Here is a 19,617-nt window from a genome sequence, read left to right as displayed (position 1 = left end):
GGGGCAGAGCTTTGTGAGGGCAACCATGGGTCTCTGAGTGTGGGTCTCCCAGGCACTGTGCTGTGACGTTGGGGGTGTGCAAGGCGTAGATCCCCATGCAGAGCATTTGGGCACACTCAGTGCTAAGCATGTGCCTACAGGGGAGGAGAGTATAAGCTGTGGGGGAGATGGGAGTTGTGTGTGTGTGTGTGTGTGTGCACCCCTGTGTAAGCACCAGACTCCTCCCCACCAGACAAGGAACCGTGCTCTGTGCCAACTGTGGCTGCCAGCCACCGCCAGTATTTTCTGAAGGACCCTAGGTAAACAGAGATTGTTTGCAATGAGATCTTTGTTCTCTTTGGTTTGTCAGTAGACCATCCAGTTCCCAAGGGTGGCCCCAAGAGAAACATAACTTCTACTGCCAGACTGCAAGTTTAGGGGCTGGGATCATACCCAGTCAGAGGCACAGCCCCAACCCTGGCCCAGGGAAACCAAACACAAAGCCAGTGACAGCCCTGGTTTATTTCATCATCTGAAGCTACATCCCTATGCTAGGTAACTCAGCCCAACCCTGGAACCAACACTGGCCTCACCACCAGACATTCTCGCCCAACCCAGCCCTATCCTGTGTTCTCTACCCCAACTACAGCTCCAGCGTCAGGTCCGTCTAACCCCACCTTCTCCTTTCCTAAGGTCAGAGACTGGCCTCCAAACCCCATCCCCAAGCCCTGTGTATATAGCAGATGGCCAGCAGTGACTAGACTCACCAACCCCATGATCCCAACTAGTCTGACGCCAACCAACCCCACCCAGGCTCAGGCACCATGACTTGAACCCAGAGACCTGGCCCAGTGCATTTCACTGCTTTTCTTGCCCAGATCGATACATTCAGACATCAGCCCAGGTTCCCTGGGCCCCGAATAACCAATGAGTAATTAATTAAGGGCAGAGGTGACCACCTTCTAATCACCCAGGATTCAGCATGGCCGCATCCAGGCAGGACCACAGAGAGAAAAATCTGAGCTAGGACTCCTTCCAGGAGCCAACACAGGGCATGGTGATGCCAACATCCTTCCACCTCAGCTGAGGATAGAACGAAGCCAACTAGAGTGGGGGGACCTTAGGCCAGACACACTCCCCGTCACCCTGATCGCCATGCACCATAAATCCCAAGGTTCGTGGTAGGGCCGCCATGGTGGTGGTAGAAGGGGAAGGGGCGGGGCGGGGCCTGACACCCCACAGAAGCAAAGGGCTGAATAGGGAGCTGTGCCATGCAGAGGTACGTGGGGCAAAGAGGTCACAGACCCCTGCAGTGCAGACACTCTGCGTCATCACAAAACACAATGCAGCCGACCAGAGAGGCAGAGGGCCAGGCACAAACCCAGGCGGTGGGAAAATCTGCCCTTTATTGCGGTCCATGGAGACAGAGAGATGTGTGGTGCCACAGCGTGGTGTGCCGGAGGTACAGGGCAGCACCTCTGCCCATTACAAAGGTGGAACACGGTCATACACCACAGCAGAGCAGAGCACATGGCGTGCATGCACCCCGGTACTGACCCCCGGTACGGCATGGTGGAACCAGTGCAGAGGGACCACCTCCAACCCAGGTCTGCACAGAGGCACAGCGCACCAAGACAGTGCATCCAGTGACCCACTGGGCTGGCACTCGGTGCCATGTGATAGCTGCGTGGAGGAATGCCAGGGCGCAAAGTTCGAGCCCTACCAGCTCTTCTCCCTCTCCAGACACTAACACAGGGCCAGGGACCTCACTGGTGCTCCGTGACCTCTCACTGCAGGCAGGTGTCTGGTGCAGGCGTGCACAACAGTACAGAGACACAGGGGTGTGGGGCGGAAGGAACCATTGGGCGCGGCAGCCTCGTCCAGAATACAAACTCAGTACAGTTCCCGGGAACGGAGTACGTGTAGACTCAAGGGCAGGTGTAGAAAGTGGCACAGAAATGCCGTGCGGAATGGTGAACTAGAGGCAAGGGCTCTGGAGTCCTAAAATCCAGTGTTGTGCACACAACCCAGCCGTGAGCACCAGCAGTACTCAGGGCTCAGGGTGGTTACCCCGTGCCGTGCACAGATGAGCAGATGTTATGCTAAAGACCGTGCAAAGGTGCTACCTGCAAAACCTGCCAGTCCTGGAGCCCAAGAAAGCGGCTCCGAGCCACAGCATGAGCACAGACTGAGCAGTGTGCAATGCAGGCAGAGGGGCAAGCAGGGCGGGTGCTCGTGGCAAAGATGTTGCTCAACTGCGGCTGCCAACAGGAACCTGGGGGAAAGGGCACAAGCAGACTCCCCAGCGGGAATCCCAGGAGAGGCTGAGGCTCCCTAAGAGGCAGCGTGGTGGTGGCCATGGTGCAGGGTCGTGTGAGGAGCTTGGCCGGAGGGCCCCTATCCAGCGGAGTGCAGGAAAGCAGTGGGACTGAAGTGTCACATGCAACAAAGGCGTGCGGTGCTGGTAGGGTGCAAAGGTGGGACGCAAAGCAGCTGTGCCCAGAGACTCAGGAAAAGCCGCGTAGCCAACACAGTGCAGATCCCCACTGCAATCGTGCAGTGCAGAGAGGCACGTGACGCAGAGAGGCAGTGTGGCCGGAGCCTGCCATCTGTTGGCACTGCACAGTGGCCGAATGCTGGGAGCTAGCCCCAGATCCCTAGAGAGTCCACACATGCAGGGTGGCGGTGTGGGACAGGAAGACATGGCAGAGGTGGAGGTGGAGGGCACGGACCCACGGGAGTGTCCACATAGCCAATACAACACAGGATCCCAGCACAGTCACGCGGGGCAGGGCTGAGATGCGGCATAGTGCCAGGACACCATGGGCCCAGGAACCCCAGAGAGCATCTGCCCACAGTGGGCCAGCGCCGTGATGCAGTGCAGTTACGCAGAAACACGGCATACAGCCAATGCCACACGGGGAGGTCGCGCAGGCGGTGACACACTGGACAGCAAGGGACGCCCAGACTCCTGGAAAACCCTGTGCCTCCAGCGATGCCAGTCTAGCTGGCTAATCCACGGCTTGGCTGCTGAGGCCTCGTCTGCCCTGGGGACTTCCTTCCACCCCGTCCCCTGACCCCAACATCTTCCACCCCAGTGACTCTCCAAGGGCACGGGATGAAGCCATTGCTGGACAGGCGGCCAGAACTGAGCACATGGTCCAGGTATTTCTATCCGAGCAGGGCCCCAAAGTGCTGGCAGGCAGACAATGAATTCTGATTCTGCTGAAAAGCTTTTGGGCAATCAAAGCACGTCCCCTGGCCCCCAGCCCAGGGCAGGGTGGTGCAGGGCAGGACAGGGCAAAGACAGAGAGGGGGACCTTTTGGACTATAGGCCCTGGTACAGGGTGAGCAGGAAGTGGGGTGAAGAACAGCGGGGAGGAGGTGAGAGGCGAGCCAGATGCAACCAACCTGGCTGGTCGCTGCTGCCCTCCCCACCTCGACCTCCTCCAGGGCCTGGACTTCATCAGAAGCCAAAAACAAACTTTTCTGAGCACACAGGATGCCCACGCACATACACTCACAGGCTTAATAACTGTTGGTACTTAACGCAGTGCTGACTAGGTAGCAGGCCCCATTCTAACTACATACCTACGTGTATAAAATACATCCTCCTGGCAACTCCGTGCAGTGTGTTAAATAATTACCCGATGTCACAGATGAGAACACTAAAGACCCAGGAAGGTCAAGTAACCTGCCCAGGTGTTACACAGCTAGTAGTGGTGGGGCTCGCGTTAGGACCCAGAGCCCGTGCCCTTAACCACACTGGAGGTAAAGCACATGTTTACACACACGCACAACCACAAGGGTGTACATGTCCACACATGCAGACACACATATATACGCATTCTGAGCAGCGTATCCCCCACTCTTTCAGCTGAGACCCATCTCTCCTTGTGGTCCTCATAACTTTCTGACACCTCCCAGTTGTCACCTCTTTTTTTTTTTTTTTTCCAAAGAGAGAGAAAGAATGTGCATGCTTGTGGCGGGGCGGGTGGGGGGGAGGCGCAGGGGAAGCAGAGGGAGAGTGAGAGAGAGAGACTCTTCTTTTTTTTTTTTAAGATTTTATTTGTTAATTTGACAGAAATCACAAGTAGGCAGAGAGGCAGGCAGAGAGAGGGGAAAGCAAGCTCCCTGCTGAGCAGAGCGCCTGATGTGGGGCTCGATCTCAGGACCCTGAGATCATGACCTGAGCCAAAGGCAGAGGCTTTAACCCACTGAGCCACCCAGGCGCCCCAAGAGAGAGAGACTCTTAAGCAGGCTCCATACCCAGTGCGGAGACCCATGCAGGGCTTGATCTCATGACCCTGAGATCCTGACCTGAGCCAAAATCAAGAGTCGGATGCTTAACCAACTGAGCCACCCAGATGCCCCCAGTTGTCACCCCTTATCCCCCAACTGCCCCATGCCCCACTGTTCTCTCCATCCTCCATCTGTCCCCCGACCCTCGGCTGTTCCCCCAACACCACCTGTCTGTCCCCTCGGCCCCAGCTGTCCCCAGCCTCCAGATATATCTTCATTGCTCATTACCTTCCATCCCTAGTTGTCCCCCATGCCCCAGATGTTACTCTGCCCCCAAATGTGATCTTAGTCATCAAATATCCCCAAACATACCCCTTCCCAATTTCCCCATCCCAATCCTTCCACCCAGCTTCTACACTCTATTCCAAAACCTCAGGGACCCTTCCGAGTCCTTGCTTTCCACATCCTTCTGATCCTCCACTAAGTCCTGGGATCTGCGTCCTGGAAATCTGCCCCCAAGACTTCCTGAGCCAGCCAGCAACAGCGTCTTCTACACTGTCCGTGTCAGAAGTCCTCCCCTAGCCATTCTTCAGGCAATGGCCATCCTGCCCGGACCTAGTCCAGGGAGCATACTGGCCCCCATCTGTGACTGCCCTCTGAAGCCCAGCTCCACCCTCCACCTGCTCCAAGCCTTCCTTGTGTACCCCAGGGTTCACATCAATGCAAACACTGAGAGGGCACGAACCATGTACAAAGTCCTGGAAGTGCTGGAGAGTTGACCACAGAATGCGGACCAAGGAGGACTACTGCAATAGTCCAGGCAAGAAATGATGGGCTAGGAGGAAGGGAACATGGACTCAACAAAACCTTCTTCAATGGCTGCTGAGTGGTGGTTCTATCAGACCACTTCCACCCCCAGAAGTGTCCAGGCCTCACACCTCCAGGACAGCCCCGTCCATAGGACTTTCTGCCCTGATACAAACGTCTGTTCCTGCACCGACCAATGCAATAGCCACTAGCAACACGAGATTCTTAAGGACTTGAGATGTGGCAAGTGTGACTGAGGCAGTGGTTTGTATTTTCATGGATTCTAACCAATTTACATTTAATAACCACATGTGAGTAAGTGGCCACCATATTGGAAAGGGCAGGTAGAAAACATTTCCATCATTGTGAGAAGTTCTATTTGCAGGAAGTTCTACTGAGCATCAGCTCTAGACTGACTACGGAGAAGCAGAAGCATTAGGGGGCCTTCACAGAAGCTCTTATACTTGGGGTCTGAAGGGAGATTGGGGCGGCAACCCCCCAAGGAAAAGGGTGTCAGAAGCTGAGTGGCAGAGGCCCTGCTACAAAGCTATACACAGTCACCAGGACACTCTCTACCCAACACATGCACACCCCATTCCTGGAGACAGAAACTCCGACTACAGGGCACCCCACACCCAGACTCACGCACACCTGGATACTCTAATGCATGGGCTCCCTGTTGGGGAACACAGATACCCCACAGTCCAATATCCAGACACTTGGGAACCCCACACCCAGACATCCAAGTACTCAGACAGCCCCACATGTGGACACAACACAGAGACACTCCCGTACTTGAGCGCCCATGAACCTGAGGACTGACGGACACCTGGGTACACCCACCTCCAGATCCAGAGACACTGGGCCATCCTCCCACAGCCTGGTCTAGGGACCATCTGGATACTAAGATGCCACCCACCCAAAGAGGTCTGCACCCAAACTCCAGGAATTTGACACTTAGATACCAAGACACCCTAGCAGCAGGCTCTCCAGGGATCCAAACAGCTGGTCACCTCCCTATTCCAAACTCAGATCCTGCCACAGGGTAACCAGATGGCCAGACACCTTGACAAGCCATACATATGTCCTGTGTGCCAGGCTGCAATCATACAATCACACACATACACAGCCCCCATCTCATTCTGACTGCCCTGGATCACACCTGCACACCCCTCAGCCAGACTCCCATAACCCCACCTGCAGGGGTCACTACAGGGAGCAGCCCTGCTCCCCTCCCTGGAGCTCACAAGCTGTTGGCACAAAGGCTTCGACCCCACCTGCTTATTCCAGGATCTGGGACAGAGAACTGAGGGAGTCTCCCCCTCCTGATGCAGGGCCTGCCCTCCCTCCTCCCAGGACGCTCAGCTCCAACGGACAGTTGGGATTCCAAGCCTCGCACCACCTGCCGAGGCCTCCAGCACAAAGGCTGAGCCTGGGGGCAGGACAGCCTGCCAGCTGCTGGGGGGCGGGGTTGGAGGCCGAATTGGAAGCTGGAGAGTGGGAGGAATGACAGGCCGGAGACCGATCTCTTCAGTCTCTTCCAGGGACTCAACCTTCCCAACTCACAGCTCCCAGATGACTCTGTACGTGGCCTTTCCACACACAACACCATCCCCCGGCAGAATTTTCCAGATTCCTGGAGGGAAAACCGAATTCTTTAATCTCTACTTTCAGTGGAGTCAGTGCGCCCCCATCTGGCTTCTCCAGCTCAGAACTTGACCCACTGGACCTCATTCATTCTTTCTTGCCGCATGTATTCAGTGCTGGTGGGCCAGAACTTGAACCAGACATTAAGGACTCAGACGTGACCTAAACACCCAGTCTCTGTCCTCACAGAGTTCATGGTCTGTAAGGGAGAAAGGACCAATAAACTGTAATTACAATAATTGCAATGCTGTGAAAAAAATCTCATCAACCCCCACTCTCCCTGAGCTAGAACAGGGAGTAAGTAACCAAGGAAGGCTTCAGGGAGGAGATGATGCCTGAGCTGAGACCTGAAGGAAGAACAGAAGTTCACCAGGAGAAGAGGTGGAATTAGAAAGCTCTAGGGGAAAGCACAGCTTGGAGGACAGAAGGGAGCTGCGGGAGGAAGGAAGGGCACAAGGCACCCCTAGCAACTCTAGCTAACGCAGCCCTGCAGGAAAAAACCACCCCACAAGTCTAGCTTAGCAGATGACGGCATGGAAGTGTAGCAGCATGCCTCAAAGCAAGCAGTTGTCCACCTTGAATTTTCTCTGAGACTTGAGCTGGGCAGGAGCTCAGCACCCACCACCCTGGCCACTCTCACCACTCCTGCTGCGTATCCTGCCCCCCCCCCCAGCCCCAGGGAGAATACCTTCCATCCGTTACCTTCCATCCAGCTGCTCAGACAAGCCTTTATGGCCCAACCTGAAACCACTAGGCAGCCTCTCCCTCATTCCTGTTGTCCACAACCCCAGGAACCAAAAGGACAAAATGAGCTAGAACACAGAGGAATAAATTATGGCCAGATTTGCATGCCTACTAGACATCCCACACCTACCTTTGGTGGGGCAGGGGATACAGGAGGCATTCAGGGAGCTGGGCTGATCTTACGCAGGTTGGGGGCAAAGATAGATTGTACCCCTTCTACAAAGTGTTTATTTATAAACGAAGCCCCAAAGGTAATAGCTACAAGGATGCCGGAACTTTAAAGTAAAGAAATTTGCCCAAGGTCACAAGGACAGCAAGTGGCAGAGGTAGAATTTGAACCCAGGCCCCCGCTGGCTTCAAATCACAGTTTCTGGGGCTCTGTAACAGTCCTCAAAACCATCTTTTGTTCCCTGGCACTCACAGATAGAGCCTTACTTTACAATCTACCAAGTACTATGCACCATTATTATGATACTCATAAGATATGAGGAAACCAAGACCCCAGAAATGGACGTAACTTGCTCAGGGTCTCACTCCCATCCAATACCTCAGCTCTTAACAGTCTCCCCGCTGCTGGCAAGAGGTGGAGCACAGGAGGGTTCTTGCAAGGGGGGAGGAGTGGAGGGGGGGCACAGTAATCTTCCGGTTTGATCTCAGGGTGGGGGAGGAGCAAAGTTGCTGGGGAGGGTTTGGAGAGGGAGAGGAAGCCAGGCTCCAGCTCCCAGCCAACAGCAGGAGCGGCTGCGGGAGCAAGAGGAGGTCTGCCGGAGAGGCCCGAAGGGGCGGCGGGGCGGGGAACTCGACTCCGGGGAGGCCAGTTCTCCGAGGCCAGCGGCCAGGGGGAGTCTCTCCGGGGCCAAGGTGGCCCAGCACGTGCTTTGGCTCTGATCTCTGCTTGGGGCGTCTCCCCGTTACTCCGCGCCCTGGGTACCAAGCTGGAGACACCCAAACGGTGGAGATTGAGAGGATGAGGCCGCGGGAGGGGACCGGGTCACCCCTGCCCCAGGGGACCGGTAGAGTACAACTCCGCGGGAGGGGGCCACAGTCCAGGATCCCAGGCCCCAGGGAAGGAAGGGGGGGCGGGGGAGTCAGACACACGCACACAGCCGACACACGAACACAGCCGACACACGGTTCACGGCACACACGGACACACAGACACAAGCTCCGGATACGCACATTCAGATCCGCGAACACACACACACACACACACACACACACACACCGCGCGATCGCACAGCGTACAGAAACACGGAGACACACGTACACACTCACACACACCGCGGTCCGGACCGGCCGAGAGGCCGCACAAAGTTGCGGAGTCGGCCAAGGGAGTGTCCCAGGAGACCCCGGTGTCCGCGGTGCCTCCTGCCCGCCACGGGAGGGGGCGCCGTCCTGCGCCCCAAGGCCAGGCCCTGCCCGCGCCCGGACGTCGCAGCCCCGCCCGGCCACAGCGCCCGCCGCGCCCCCCACCCCCATCCACCGCCCGCCGGGTGCAGCCACGGCCGAGCCCCGCAGCAGCACCCGCCCGCCGGCCCCCGGTGCCCGCCTCCCGCGCCCGGCCCAACCCGCCAACAGCCCGGGCGCCCCGCGGCCCCAGCGCCGCCTCGGAGCTGCCGGCCGCCAGCGCCGCGCAGAACTTGCGAAACAACAAACAGCCCGACATGTCGGAGTCGGCGGCTCCGGGGCCCCCTTCCTCCCTCCCGAGCCTCAGGCCCGGCCCGACCCGGGAGGGGAGAGGGCGCCGCCGCGACAACTTGTTCCGGGCCCGCGCGCCACATACGCACACACGCGGGGCACACACACACACACACACACACACATCCAGACACCGCCCCCTCGGGCGGCCCCGGGCCCCAGGCACACACTCAGCCACCGCCCAGGCGCGCACCACACTCGCAACATTCCTGGACACGCAGCCAGCACGCACGGACACACTCACACACTCACATCCGCTCCAGACACGCTCCTACACACGCATTCCCGGCACACTTGGCATTCACTCGGACCCACGCAACCCCCGGCGGCGCACACCACCAACCCCAGACACTCCCACACGTACACATCGCGCACACAGTGCACGGACACACACGTTCCGGACCCGTTCCCACGCCTTCACACACGTACATGGACCTCACAAGCACACACACCACACACGCGTTCCCCGATCCACACGCGGGCACAATCCACAGAGCACTCCCGGTCACACGCATAACACAAACACACAGCACATTCGCGGACACATAACAGGCAGTACTACCTGCCACGACATACAAAATGCAAACAAATGCAACACATTCGCAGACACAACTCCGGCCACAGAACCAAACTCAGATGCACACACACAATCTACTGGCCGCACAAACACTACTCACTGGCAGGCGCACAAGACAGCGCACACCCAATGCCTCGACGCACACAACATTCACCCCAACACACTCGTAGACGCACAACACACACAGTACCTTTCCATGCACACATAACTCACGGACACACAACATTCACGGACACACAACACCCTGAGCCCCCGGTCGCACATCCAACACTCAGACACACACAGGGAGCAGGCTCGGAACGCCGGGTCACCTAACACTTACACTTTCTTGAGTGCTACGCCATGGGCCCCGGGGGCTCCGCGGGGCAAGCTCGGTCGGACCGACGCGCGCTTACCTGCCGGAGTCTCGGTCTCAGGAGCGCAGAGCTGGAAGGTGAGCGCCAGGACTAGAGCCTGGGCGCGGACCATGGTGCGCCGCCGCCTGCCCCGGGGCCGGGCGCAGGAGGTGCCACCGCCAGAGCCCCAGCCGAGCCCAGCCGGAGGCGAGCCGGAGCCGGAGCGAAGCGGCGCGGCGCGGAGCGGGACTGGCGCCGAGTCCAGAGCGGGAGCCCAAGCAAGCGGGGCGCTGACGTCAGGCCCGGCCCCGGGTTCCGCGGTCTCGCGGCGCCCCCTGCTGGCAGCCGCTCGCGCTGCAACTGGTCCGGTATCCGACTGCCCCGGCGCGCCCCTCCCCCATTCCCGCAAACCAACCCCCCAACCCCACCTCGGTCCGGGCGGGGCCCTGAGGCCCACCGCCTCCACACTCACCCAGCACCGACTTTCTCAAGCCAGCATTCTCGCTGCCCACACTTAGCTCTGGCATTGCGCTCTCGGGGACAGAAGACCCAAAGACACTCTGCTTCTCTGTCCCCTTTGATGCTTGCATTCCCTCTTATCGAGACCCCTCCAAATGCACATTCATGCATACCTCCAAGGACAGAGTGCTCATCACCTACTGAAACCAAATGGTTGGGTCTTTGGGAACGCTGGCTTTTAAAGTTGTCCATAATATTCTTTTATTATCCTTTTAATATCCATGGGATCTGTAGTGATGTCCCCTCTTTCATTCCTGCTATTAGTAAATTATGTCCTCTGTTCTTTTCTTAGCCTGATGAGAGGCTTATTTATTGATTGATCTTTTCAAAGAACCAGCTTTTGGTGGAGCTTATTTTTCTCTTCCTATTTCCTGTTTTCAATTCCATTGATTCCTCTAATTTTTTCTTCTTCTGCTTCCTTTGTATTTAATTTGCTCTCCTTTTTCTAGTTTCCTGAGGTGGAAGCTTAGCTGATTGATTTTATATTTTTCTTCCTTTCTAATGTTTTCATTCAGTGCTATAAATTTCCCTCTAAGCACTGCTTTTGATGGATCCCAGAAATTTTTATAAGTTGTGTTTTCATTCTCATTGAGTTTAAATTTTTTTTTTATTTCTTAGCATTTCTTCTTTGATCTATTTGGGGTTTTTTTTAAGGATTTATTTATTTATTTAAGAGAGAGAGAGAGAGAGAGAGGGTGCACTTGCAGCAGGGAGGGGCAGAGGGAGAGGAAGGGAGAGAATCTCAAGCAGACTCTACACTGAGTGCAGAGCCTAATAAGGAGCTTGACCTCACAACTCTAAAATCATGACCTGAGCCAAAACCAAGAATCGGACACTCAATAAAGTCATCCAGGTGCCCCTGATCCATGTGTTATTTAATCTCCAACTCATTCAGAGTGTTCCAGCTTACCTTTCTGTTATTGATTTCTGGTTTAATTCCACTGTGGTCTGAGGGCAAACATTGTACGAGTCTGGTCTTTTAAAGTTAAGGTGTGTTTTAGAGCCAGAATGTGGTCTATCTTGGTGAATATCCTACATGAGCTTGAGAGGAATGTGTATTCTGCTGTTATTGGATGGCATAGTCCATGGATGTCTACGACTGATGGTGGTGTTGCGTTCAACTACGTCCGTACTGATTGCCCACTGATTCTGTCCATTTCTGGCAGAGGAGTGTTGAAATCTCTAACTATGGTAGTGAATTCATCTATTTCTCCTTACAATGCTGGTTTTTAGAAAATTATTCCTTTTCGTGCCATAAAGTCTGCCTCCATCACTAACTCTCCTTGGTCCTTGTCTACCTCTGGCTACACAGGTTAAGTATATTTGGGGCTCTACCCAGTACAATGTTGCCAAACTTGTTGCCCATTACTATGTCCAGACACCTTCTATGTACTTTACCCACATAGACTCATTTAATCCTCACCACTATTAATTTTTACTCCCATTACATAGTTGAGGAAATTGCAGTACAGAGAGGTGACTTTTTCAAGGTTGTGCATCAGTATGTAGTGGGCACCAGGATCTGAATCAAGACCATCTGGCTTAACTTGAGTGGAGGCTGAGAACTGCCTCCCATCTGGAGCAAATTAACAAATACCAGATAGTGATTCGTTTATTCAACAATTCCTATAAGCCAAGGTGGAGTTCTAAAACAGACAAAAATTCCTACCCTCATGGAGTTTACATTCCAGTGGGAAAACAAGAACAATAAACAGCCATGAAAGCAAATTCTCTGGTACATGAGATAGTGATAAACCACGGCTTCTGTATTTGGGACAGAGATATACCAGAGAAATGGAGGGAGAAACAGTGAGGGGGGAAGAGATTATTGCAGTTTTATTTATTTTGGGTTTTTTTTAAAGATTTTATTTACTTTTGCAAGAGAGAGAACGAGCATGAACAGAGGGAGAAGAAGATTTCCCACTGAGCAGGGAGCCCGATGTGGGGATTGATCCCAGGACCCGGGATCATGACCTGAGCCACCCAGGTGCCCCTCTAAGGGCAAGACTTTTGTCTTGTATCCCAGAGCTTAGTGTCAACGTGTAGTTGATGCTCAAAAAAATACCGAATGGGTAAATAAATGAATGCAGACAGACGTGGTCTTTGCCCTCATGAGGCTTACACTCTCAGGAAAAAGGCCAACAGCTAACATGCAAAAATATGTCATTACAATCCGAGATGTGCAGTCTAAAGAAAATGGGAGAAATGTTGTGATAAATAATTGGGGAGGACATTCTACTTGAGTTAAGGGGGTCTGAGAGGGATTTCCTGAGTAAGTGAAGTGGTAATATTTGAGCTGGGACCTGAAGTAAGGGAAGGAGCCAGCAATCAGTGGGGAGGGACACAGCAGCCAGAGAGGACAGCCTGTACAAAAGCAGGAGCTGGTGTGTTTGAGGAACAGTCAGGCCAGGGTGGCTGGAATGGAGTGGGGAGGAAAGAGGAGCCAGATACAGCTGGAGAGGCCGGCAGGATGGGGAGGGCGTACAAGACACTATGGCAATTTGGGTTAAGCCCTAAGAACAGTAAGAAGCTATTGGGGCCTTAAACAGAATAAAATTACTTTTTTTTTTTAAAGTCTTCAGATGAGCCAAGTGGATAACAGACTGTAGAAATAGAGACAGACCCACAGATCGATGGTTCTAACTAGTGGAGAGTGACACCAGATAGAGCCTAGGATTTCAAGGTCTATCAAAGACCTCCCCGTGCCCTGCCTCCGCTGCAGGCTGGCTACTCACTGAGCGGGGCACAAGTGAGATTGGCCTGCACCTGGAGGAGGCAGGGCGGAAGGCTTCTAGGCTCTTGGTCCTCTCTCTTGTGAGCCCTGATGAGCCAGAGAAGGGGCCACAGAGACAGAGAATTTGAGCAAGAATCACTGGAAGAAGTCAGAAGCAAGAAAAGGTTGATGGGGAAGAAACAGATAGATACAGGAAGAGACAGGAAGGACTACCCAGAACAAGAAACTCAAGGAGAGAAATCCAGTGAATAGAAGAAACAACCAAAGGTGATGCTGTTTGCAGAGGACTCCTGTGAGAGCTTTGTGACAAGAGTTTACCATTGATCCCATGTTCCTCTATGTGGACACTGAGGCTCAGAAATTATGTGGCCCTTGTCCACTTTCCCACAAAACTAGTAAATGATAGGCCCAGGATTCAAATCTAGACCTGACCAACTCCACACCCACTCTTGCTCTTTTTGCTGGAGAAGACTACAGGGCAGACACCATCATGGGAGGAGAAGGAGAACATGAGCAACAGGTGGACAGATGAACACTGCTTCACTTGGAAAAGATCAAAGACTTCCAGAAGCCTTGAGTGGCCTGGAGTGACCTGCCTAAATCTAGGGAAAAAGGAGACAGCACCGCAGACAGGGCCAGGTAGTAAGGAAATTCAATTACTTTCAACTCATGGAATATTTATGACACCTACCCTGGGCCAGTCCCATATTGGGTGCTGGTGTCATGGAGATGCACCATACATGACCCACTCTTGCCCAGAGGGGCAAGTGGACATGTAAACAAATAAGGGACTGTGTCCTAAAGGCCATAACACCAATTCAAAGAAAACACAAAGGCAGCAAAGGTTGACTCAGCCCAGGGAGCTGGAAAACAATACCAAAGAAATGATATCTGAACCTGGAATTTCCCAGGAAAACAAGGCCAGAAGAGCATTTCAGGCATAAGAAGAAACGTGAATAAAGATACAAGACATGGAATTGCTCAGAGAGGTGGGTATCAGGTGCTGTTGGATCATGGGCTATGCACAATCTTATAGCAGGAGATAAAAACAGTGTGGGACTCAGAGTGCAGAAGCTATTGAATACAAGGCGTGAAAAGTAGACTTGAACCCCTCAATCAGTAGTTCTCCAACCGTGTCTTTGGGGAAACCAAGGGACTCCTCAAGTTAAGCTGAGGGGTTCTGCCATGGAATTCAAACTATAGCCATCTCCTTCTAACTTGCAAGAAGGTAACTTAATTACTTTAAAGAGAATTTTCTTTGTTTAAAGGTGGTGCTTTTCCTCCATATACTTTTCTAAAGATTTTAGCATATGGCAGTTGTGCTAGAGATTAACAGAGTCAGTATAGAATCACTGTTTCATTTTGTTTTGTTTTGTTTACAGTCTTAACTTTAGCATGTCAGTAGTTCATTATGTTCTAAAAAGAACTGTGGCTTCTGGATCTAAGTATTGGGGAATCACAGAAGGACTTTCAGCAAGGAAAAGAAAATCTGATCTTTCTGTTTAAAAAAAAGAAATCATTCTGGAGGTGTCTGGCTGGCTTCGTCGGTAGAACATGAGATTCTTGACCTCAAGGTTGTAAGTTCCAGCCCCATGTTGGGTGTAGAGCTTACTTAAAAATAAAATATTTTTGTTGGTGGGAATGCAAGCTGGTGCAGCCACTCTGGAAAACAGCATGGAGGTTCCTCAAAATGTTGAAAATAGAACTGCCCTATGACCCAGCAATTGCACTATTGGGTATTTACCCTAAAGATACAAACGTAGTGATCCAAAGGGGCACGTGCACCCGAATGTTTATAGCAGCAATGTCTACAATAGCCAAACTATGGAAAGAACCTAGATGTCCATCAACAGATGAATGGATCAAGAAGATGTGGTATATATACACAATGGAATACTATGCAGCCATCAAAAGAAATGAAATCTTGCCATTTGCGACAACATGGATGGAACTAGAGCGTATCATGCTTAGTGAAATAAGTCAAGCAGAGAAAGACAACTATCATATGATCTCCCTGATATGAGGAAGTGGTGATGCAACATGGGGGCTTAAGTGGGTAGGAGAAGAATCAATGAAACGAGATGGGATTGGGAGGGAGACAAGCCATAAGTGACACTTAATCTCACAAAACAAACTGAGGGTTGCTGGGGGGAGGGGGTTGGGAGAAGGGGGGTGGGATTATGGACATTGGGGAGGGTATGTGCTTTGGTGAGTGCTGTGAAGTGTGTAAACCTGGTGATTCACAGACCTGTACCCCTGGGGATAAAAATATAGGTTTATAAAAAATAAAAAAAATTAAAAAAAAATAAAAATAAAATATTTTTAAAAAATCATTCTGGAGGCCTGAGGAAGAAGGAAAGCGGAAGGAAATGGGGGGAGAGGGTTTCAGTTAGGAAGAAGGCTGCTGACACAGTTGATGTCCTGGACTGAAAAGGGGGGCTATTGGGATGAATGGGGGGACTAAGTCCAGTCTCCAGGAGGCAGACCTACTAGATGATTCTCCAGGATTTCCAGCCAGGCTGTCCAGGGAATTCAGAGGAAACAATCTGGTAGAGAAGCTAATGTCAACAGCTCAAAGTCACCTAAAGAGTCTTCAACAGAAGTAGATCTATGTGTCACAGTGAAAACAGAACGTAAGCAAAACTGAGTATTTTGTGCATGTGTGTGTATGTGCCCATGCACATGGGTACTCACATAAGTGTGGGACCAAGTCTTTGCTCCATCATGGGACATCTACTTTCTCTAATAATAAAAACAGGTATAAACATTTTTTGAGCACATAGTATGAGCCAGACCCTAGTCTGGGTGTTTTACATATGATATTTCCCATCTAATCTTCACAATAACCTAATAACATTTATCAAATGCTTTCATGTGCCAAGCATTGTGCTAAATGCTTCAAATGAACAATAGCTCACTTGATTTTCATAAGAGCCTCAAAACAAATACTATTATTTCCTTCATTTTAAGGATAAGAAAATGGAGACACAGAGAGGCCAAGTGACTTACCCAAAATCAAATGGCTGGAAAAGGGCAGAGTCAAGACTCAATGTCAGTTCTGCCAGAATCCAACCACCTGCAGCTTTCATCAGAGCACTTTGCTTTCGAGAAAAGGCCTTGAGCTGGAAGGCTTTGGGTCAGTAAAATCTAGAGAAAGTTACTCTTCCTTATCCTTCAAAGTTCTGGCTCAGTGTTTGTCTAAGCCAGTTTCCTAGGCCACCTGCATCAGGATATTCTTGAAACCTGGTAGGAATTGCAGATTCCTGAACCTGTCCCCCAAATTCTAATTCAGTAGGCTCGAGATGGGACCTCAGGTAAATTTTATGCATTCTGAGGATTTTGAGTGGGACCGTCTCCACAGCACCTCCTGCAAGAACCCCCACTCCACCCTGGCTCCTTCCAGAGCACCTTTCTCCTCTGGACTCCCAACAGTGTCCTCTGTCCTCTTCTATCAACTAGGGTTTTAGCTATCTATGTTCATGTCTTACAGCCAATAAAAATATGATTTAGTGTTTTTACTGTGTTACATCTGCTTATAAAGCACTTCCACTCTCCCACTAAATCCCTTCTACAATGTAAGCATTTTGAGAGGGGGCCTTCCTCCTTGTGATACCTCCTTTATATCTGAGCACACTTAGCATTTTACAATGTGCTCTTCTATCCACAACGTTATCCTACTGTTTCATCCAATCTTCACCACAGTCTTGAAGGACATATATTGTCCCCCAGTGTACCCATCAGAAAAAAGCCTGGCCTGGGAGCTTGGGACACCTGCCCAAGGTGGCCAAGCTAGGAAGCAGAAGGACTAGGAGTTGAACCTAAATATTCTAGCTCCAAGCCCAGTGCTCTTGCCTCCACATCAAGTTAGGTCTACTCTATTCAGTGGTAGGGAAGTAAAGTTTGCTTCCCTATGCTGTTACAGGATAGCAGAGAATAAATGAGGTGATGTCTTAAAAGTTCTGGCACAGCGAGCACTCCATAAACGATGGGGAGAAGAAAAAACTTAAGTCAGGGAAGGGTAAATGACTTTCCCCAAATCAAACACCAAGTCGCAGACTGTAGGCCGGTCTCGGATGCTCCTACTTCGCAGAACTACTTGGCCAGCCCTGAGTCTCCACGACTCCCTCCGGTACTTCCAACCCCCCCCCCCCCCCCCCCCGCCTCCGCCATCTCACTCCACAACCCCCGCAGTCTTCCGAAGCGCCACCGCGCGGGCAGCGAAGGTAGAGCACGAGCTTTTAAACAGAGCAAGGGGCGTGGCCACACGGCGGGGCGGGCGGGGCGGAAGGCGGGGCGCAGGCGCGCGGGCGCGGGCCGATGACGTAGACGCGCTGTCGGCCTCTGAGCTGTCTGCGGGAAGCATGTGGGGCTGCGGCGCGCTGGTGGGGGCGCGAGCCGGGTCGCGGATGCCGCACGAGCTGTTCCTCGCTTGGCACCGCGGCTGGTCTGCCGCAGCCCCCTACTCCGCAACTGCCGAGCCCTCCCGGGTCCGGGCGCTGGTCTATGGGCATCACGGGGACCCAGCCAAGGTCGTCGAGTAAGAGACGGCGCCGAACCGGGGCCAGGGGCCAGGGGTTACTGGAGGGGGTTAAGACGCGCTGTGAAGAAGGGGGTCTTGACCAAGGAGGGAGCGGGTGGAGCGAGAAGGCAGAGAATAACAGGACCCAAACTGAGCCCAGGGCGCTTTGGGTAGCTCAGAAAGTCGGTACTTCCAGGTGGTTGAAGGCCAGAGAGGCACAATTATGACGGTAATCGCCGCTAACTTTTTTTTTTTTTTTTTTTTTTTTGAAGTACAAGTGACATGCAATGTTAGGTTAGATTTAGGTGTACAACATGATGACTCGATATTTGTATGTATTGCGAAATGATTGCCACTGTAAGTGCAGTTAGTATCTGTCACCATACACAGCTACAGAATCCTTTTTTCTCCTGATGAGAACTTTCAAGATCTACTCTCTTAGAAACTCTCAAACATACAGTATTACTGACTGTAATTGCCAAGCTGTACGTTAGGTCCCATGATTTTCTTATTTTATGACAGGAAGTTTACCGTTTGACTCCCTTCACCCATTTGGTTCCTACATAACACACACACACACACACACACACCCCACCCCACCCCCACCCCCAGCACTAGTCTGTTCTTTGTATCTGTGAGGTTGATTTTTGTTTTAGATTACACTTGGAAGTGAGATCATTCAGTATTGGTCTTTCTCTGACTTTATTTAATGCAGCATAATGCCCTCAGCATCCATCCATGTTATTTCAAGTGGCACGATTTCATTCTTTTTTATGGTTGAATAATAGTCCATTATTTTATATATCTAATAGGTAACATTGTTACGGACATTATTCCACTACTATACATATATAAGTATATGTATAGTATACTTATCTGTGTGTACACAGATAAGTATACACACACACACACATATAAATATACCATTATACCTGTTTATACCACATTTTCTTGATCCATTTATCCCTCAATGACTTTTACTGGCTAGGTATTATATATAAGGCACATAATAGATGTATCCAAATGGATGCTCTCATTTAATCGTCCCTTTTGGGGAAGGTATTTGATTTAGCCCCGTTTTGTCAGGAAACTGAGGTGTAAGGTAAAATCACTTGCCCAAGGTCACACAGCCAATTAGTGGCAGAGTTGAAATTTAAACCCAGGTCTTACTGATTTGCTTGAGTTCCTAGGCAGTATTATTATTATTACTATTATTATTTTATTATTATTATTTTGGAGAATATTTTCTGAGTGCTTTTATGTCCACTTGAATCTTCGCTTCCCAGAAAGTAGGTGGGAGACCATTGTTTTCAGTTTGCAGAAGACAAGAAGGGACTTGTCCCAAGTGATATAGCTAATAAGTATTGAAATAGGGACAGGAACCAATAGCATCTACTCCTATCTCATGTGATTTCCTGTCTGTCACACTATATATGTGACTTTAGCCAGTCAAAGAGTTCCTCTTTTGGAGCCTTACAGACCTAAGGTCAAAGACAGACTCCACGTCTTCATAGCTGTTTGATCTTACATAAGTCACTCAGCCCTCTAAGCCCTCATTAATTTTATGAATATGTTCTCCTAACATTCTGTTATATCTTCATCTGTGATTTTTGCATGTGGTTGATAAAGAACAGCATGTAATTGTCAGCCATTATAAATCTGCACAGAAGTGACTCTAACCATTCAGAAGTGCTAGTGGGGTCACTGTAATGGAGCTAAGGCAGAAGCACTGGTCTGGGAATCAAACCTGGAGACCAGTTTAAACTCGTCCTAGCTCTGTATGTTTGGCAAGTTACTGAAGTTCTCTGAGCCTGTT

At 51.4% G+C, this 19,617-nt stretch overlaps 2 protein-coding genes across 15 annotated transcripts in view; one reads left to right on the top strand and one right to left on the bottom strand.

The window, feature by feature from the left end:
- The window catches only part of PTPRU (protein tyrosine phosphatase receptor type U), a 121,638-nt gene that overhangs the window by 67,173 nt on the left and 34,848 nt on the right, over positions 1–19,617 (bottom strand). For 2 of the 13 annotated variants that reach the window (XM_082684733.1, XM_082684734.1), the window contains exon 1: positions 10,090–10,312. The exons of 10 other annotated variants lie outside the window; for them this stretch is intronic. In XM_082684733.1, the coding sequence (XP_082540859.1) occupies positions 10,090–10,162 (73 nt within the window). In that variant the 5' untranslated portion in view covers positions 10,163–10,312. Of the gene's footprint in view, positions 1–10,089; positions 10,313–19,617 lie in introns of those variants that run through there. One more of the 13 variants, XM_082684743.1, reaches the window with a different exon arrangement.
- MECR (mitochondrial trans-2-enoyl-CoA reductase) overlaps positions 17,592–19,617 on the top strand; it is a 30,678-nt gene continuing 28,652 nt past the window's right edge. Inside the window, exon 1 of one of the 2 annotated variants that reach the window (XM_082684902.1) lies at positions 17,592–17,819. In XM_082684902.1, the coding sequence (XP_082541028.1) occupies positions 17,644–17,819 (176 nt within the window). In that variant the 5' untranslated portion in view covers positions 17,592–17,643. The remainder of the gene's footprint in view (positions 17,820–19,617) is intronic. The other variant, XM_082684905.1, reaches the window with a different exon arrangement.

The sequence above is a fragment of the Mustela nivalis genome (assembly GCF_964662115.1).
Source record: "Mustela nivalis genome assembly, chromosome: 10".
NCBI classification, from domain to species: domain Eukaryota; kingdom Metazoa; phylum Chordata; class Mammalia; order Carnivora; family Mustelidae; genus Mustela; species Mustela nivalis.
Note: the sequence above shows the minus strand (reverse complement) of the source record. Positions and strands in the feature narration are given on the sequence as shown.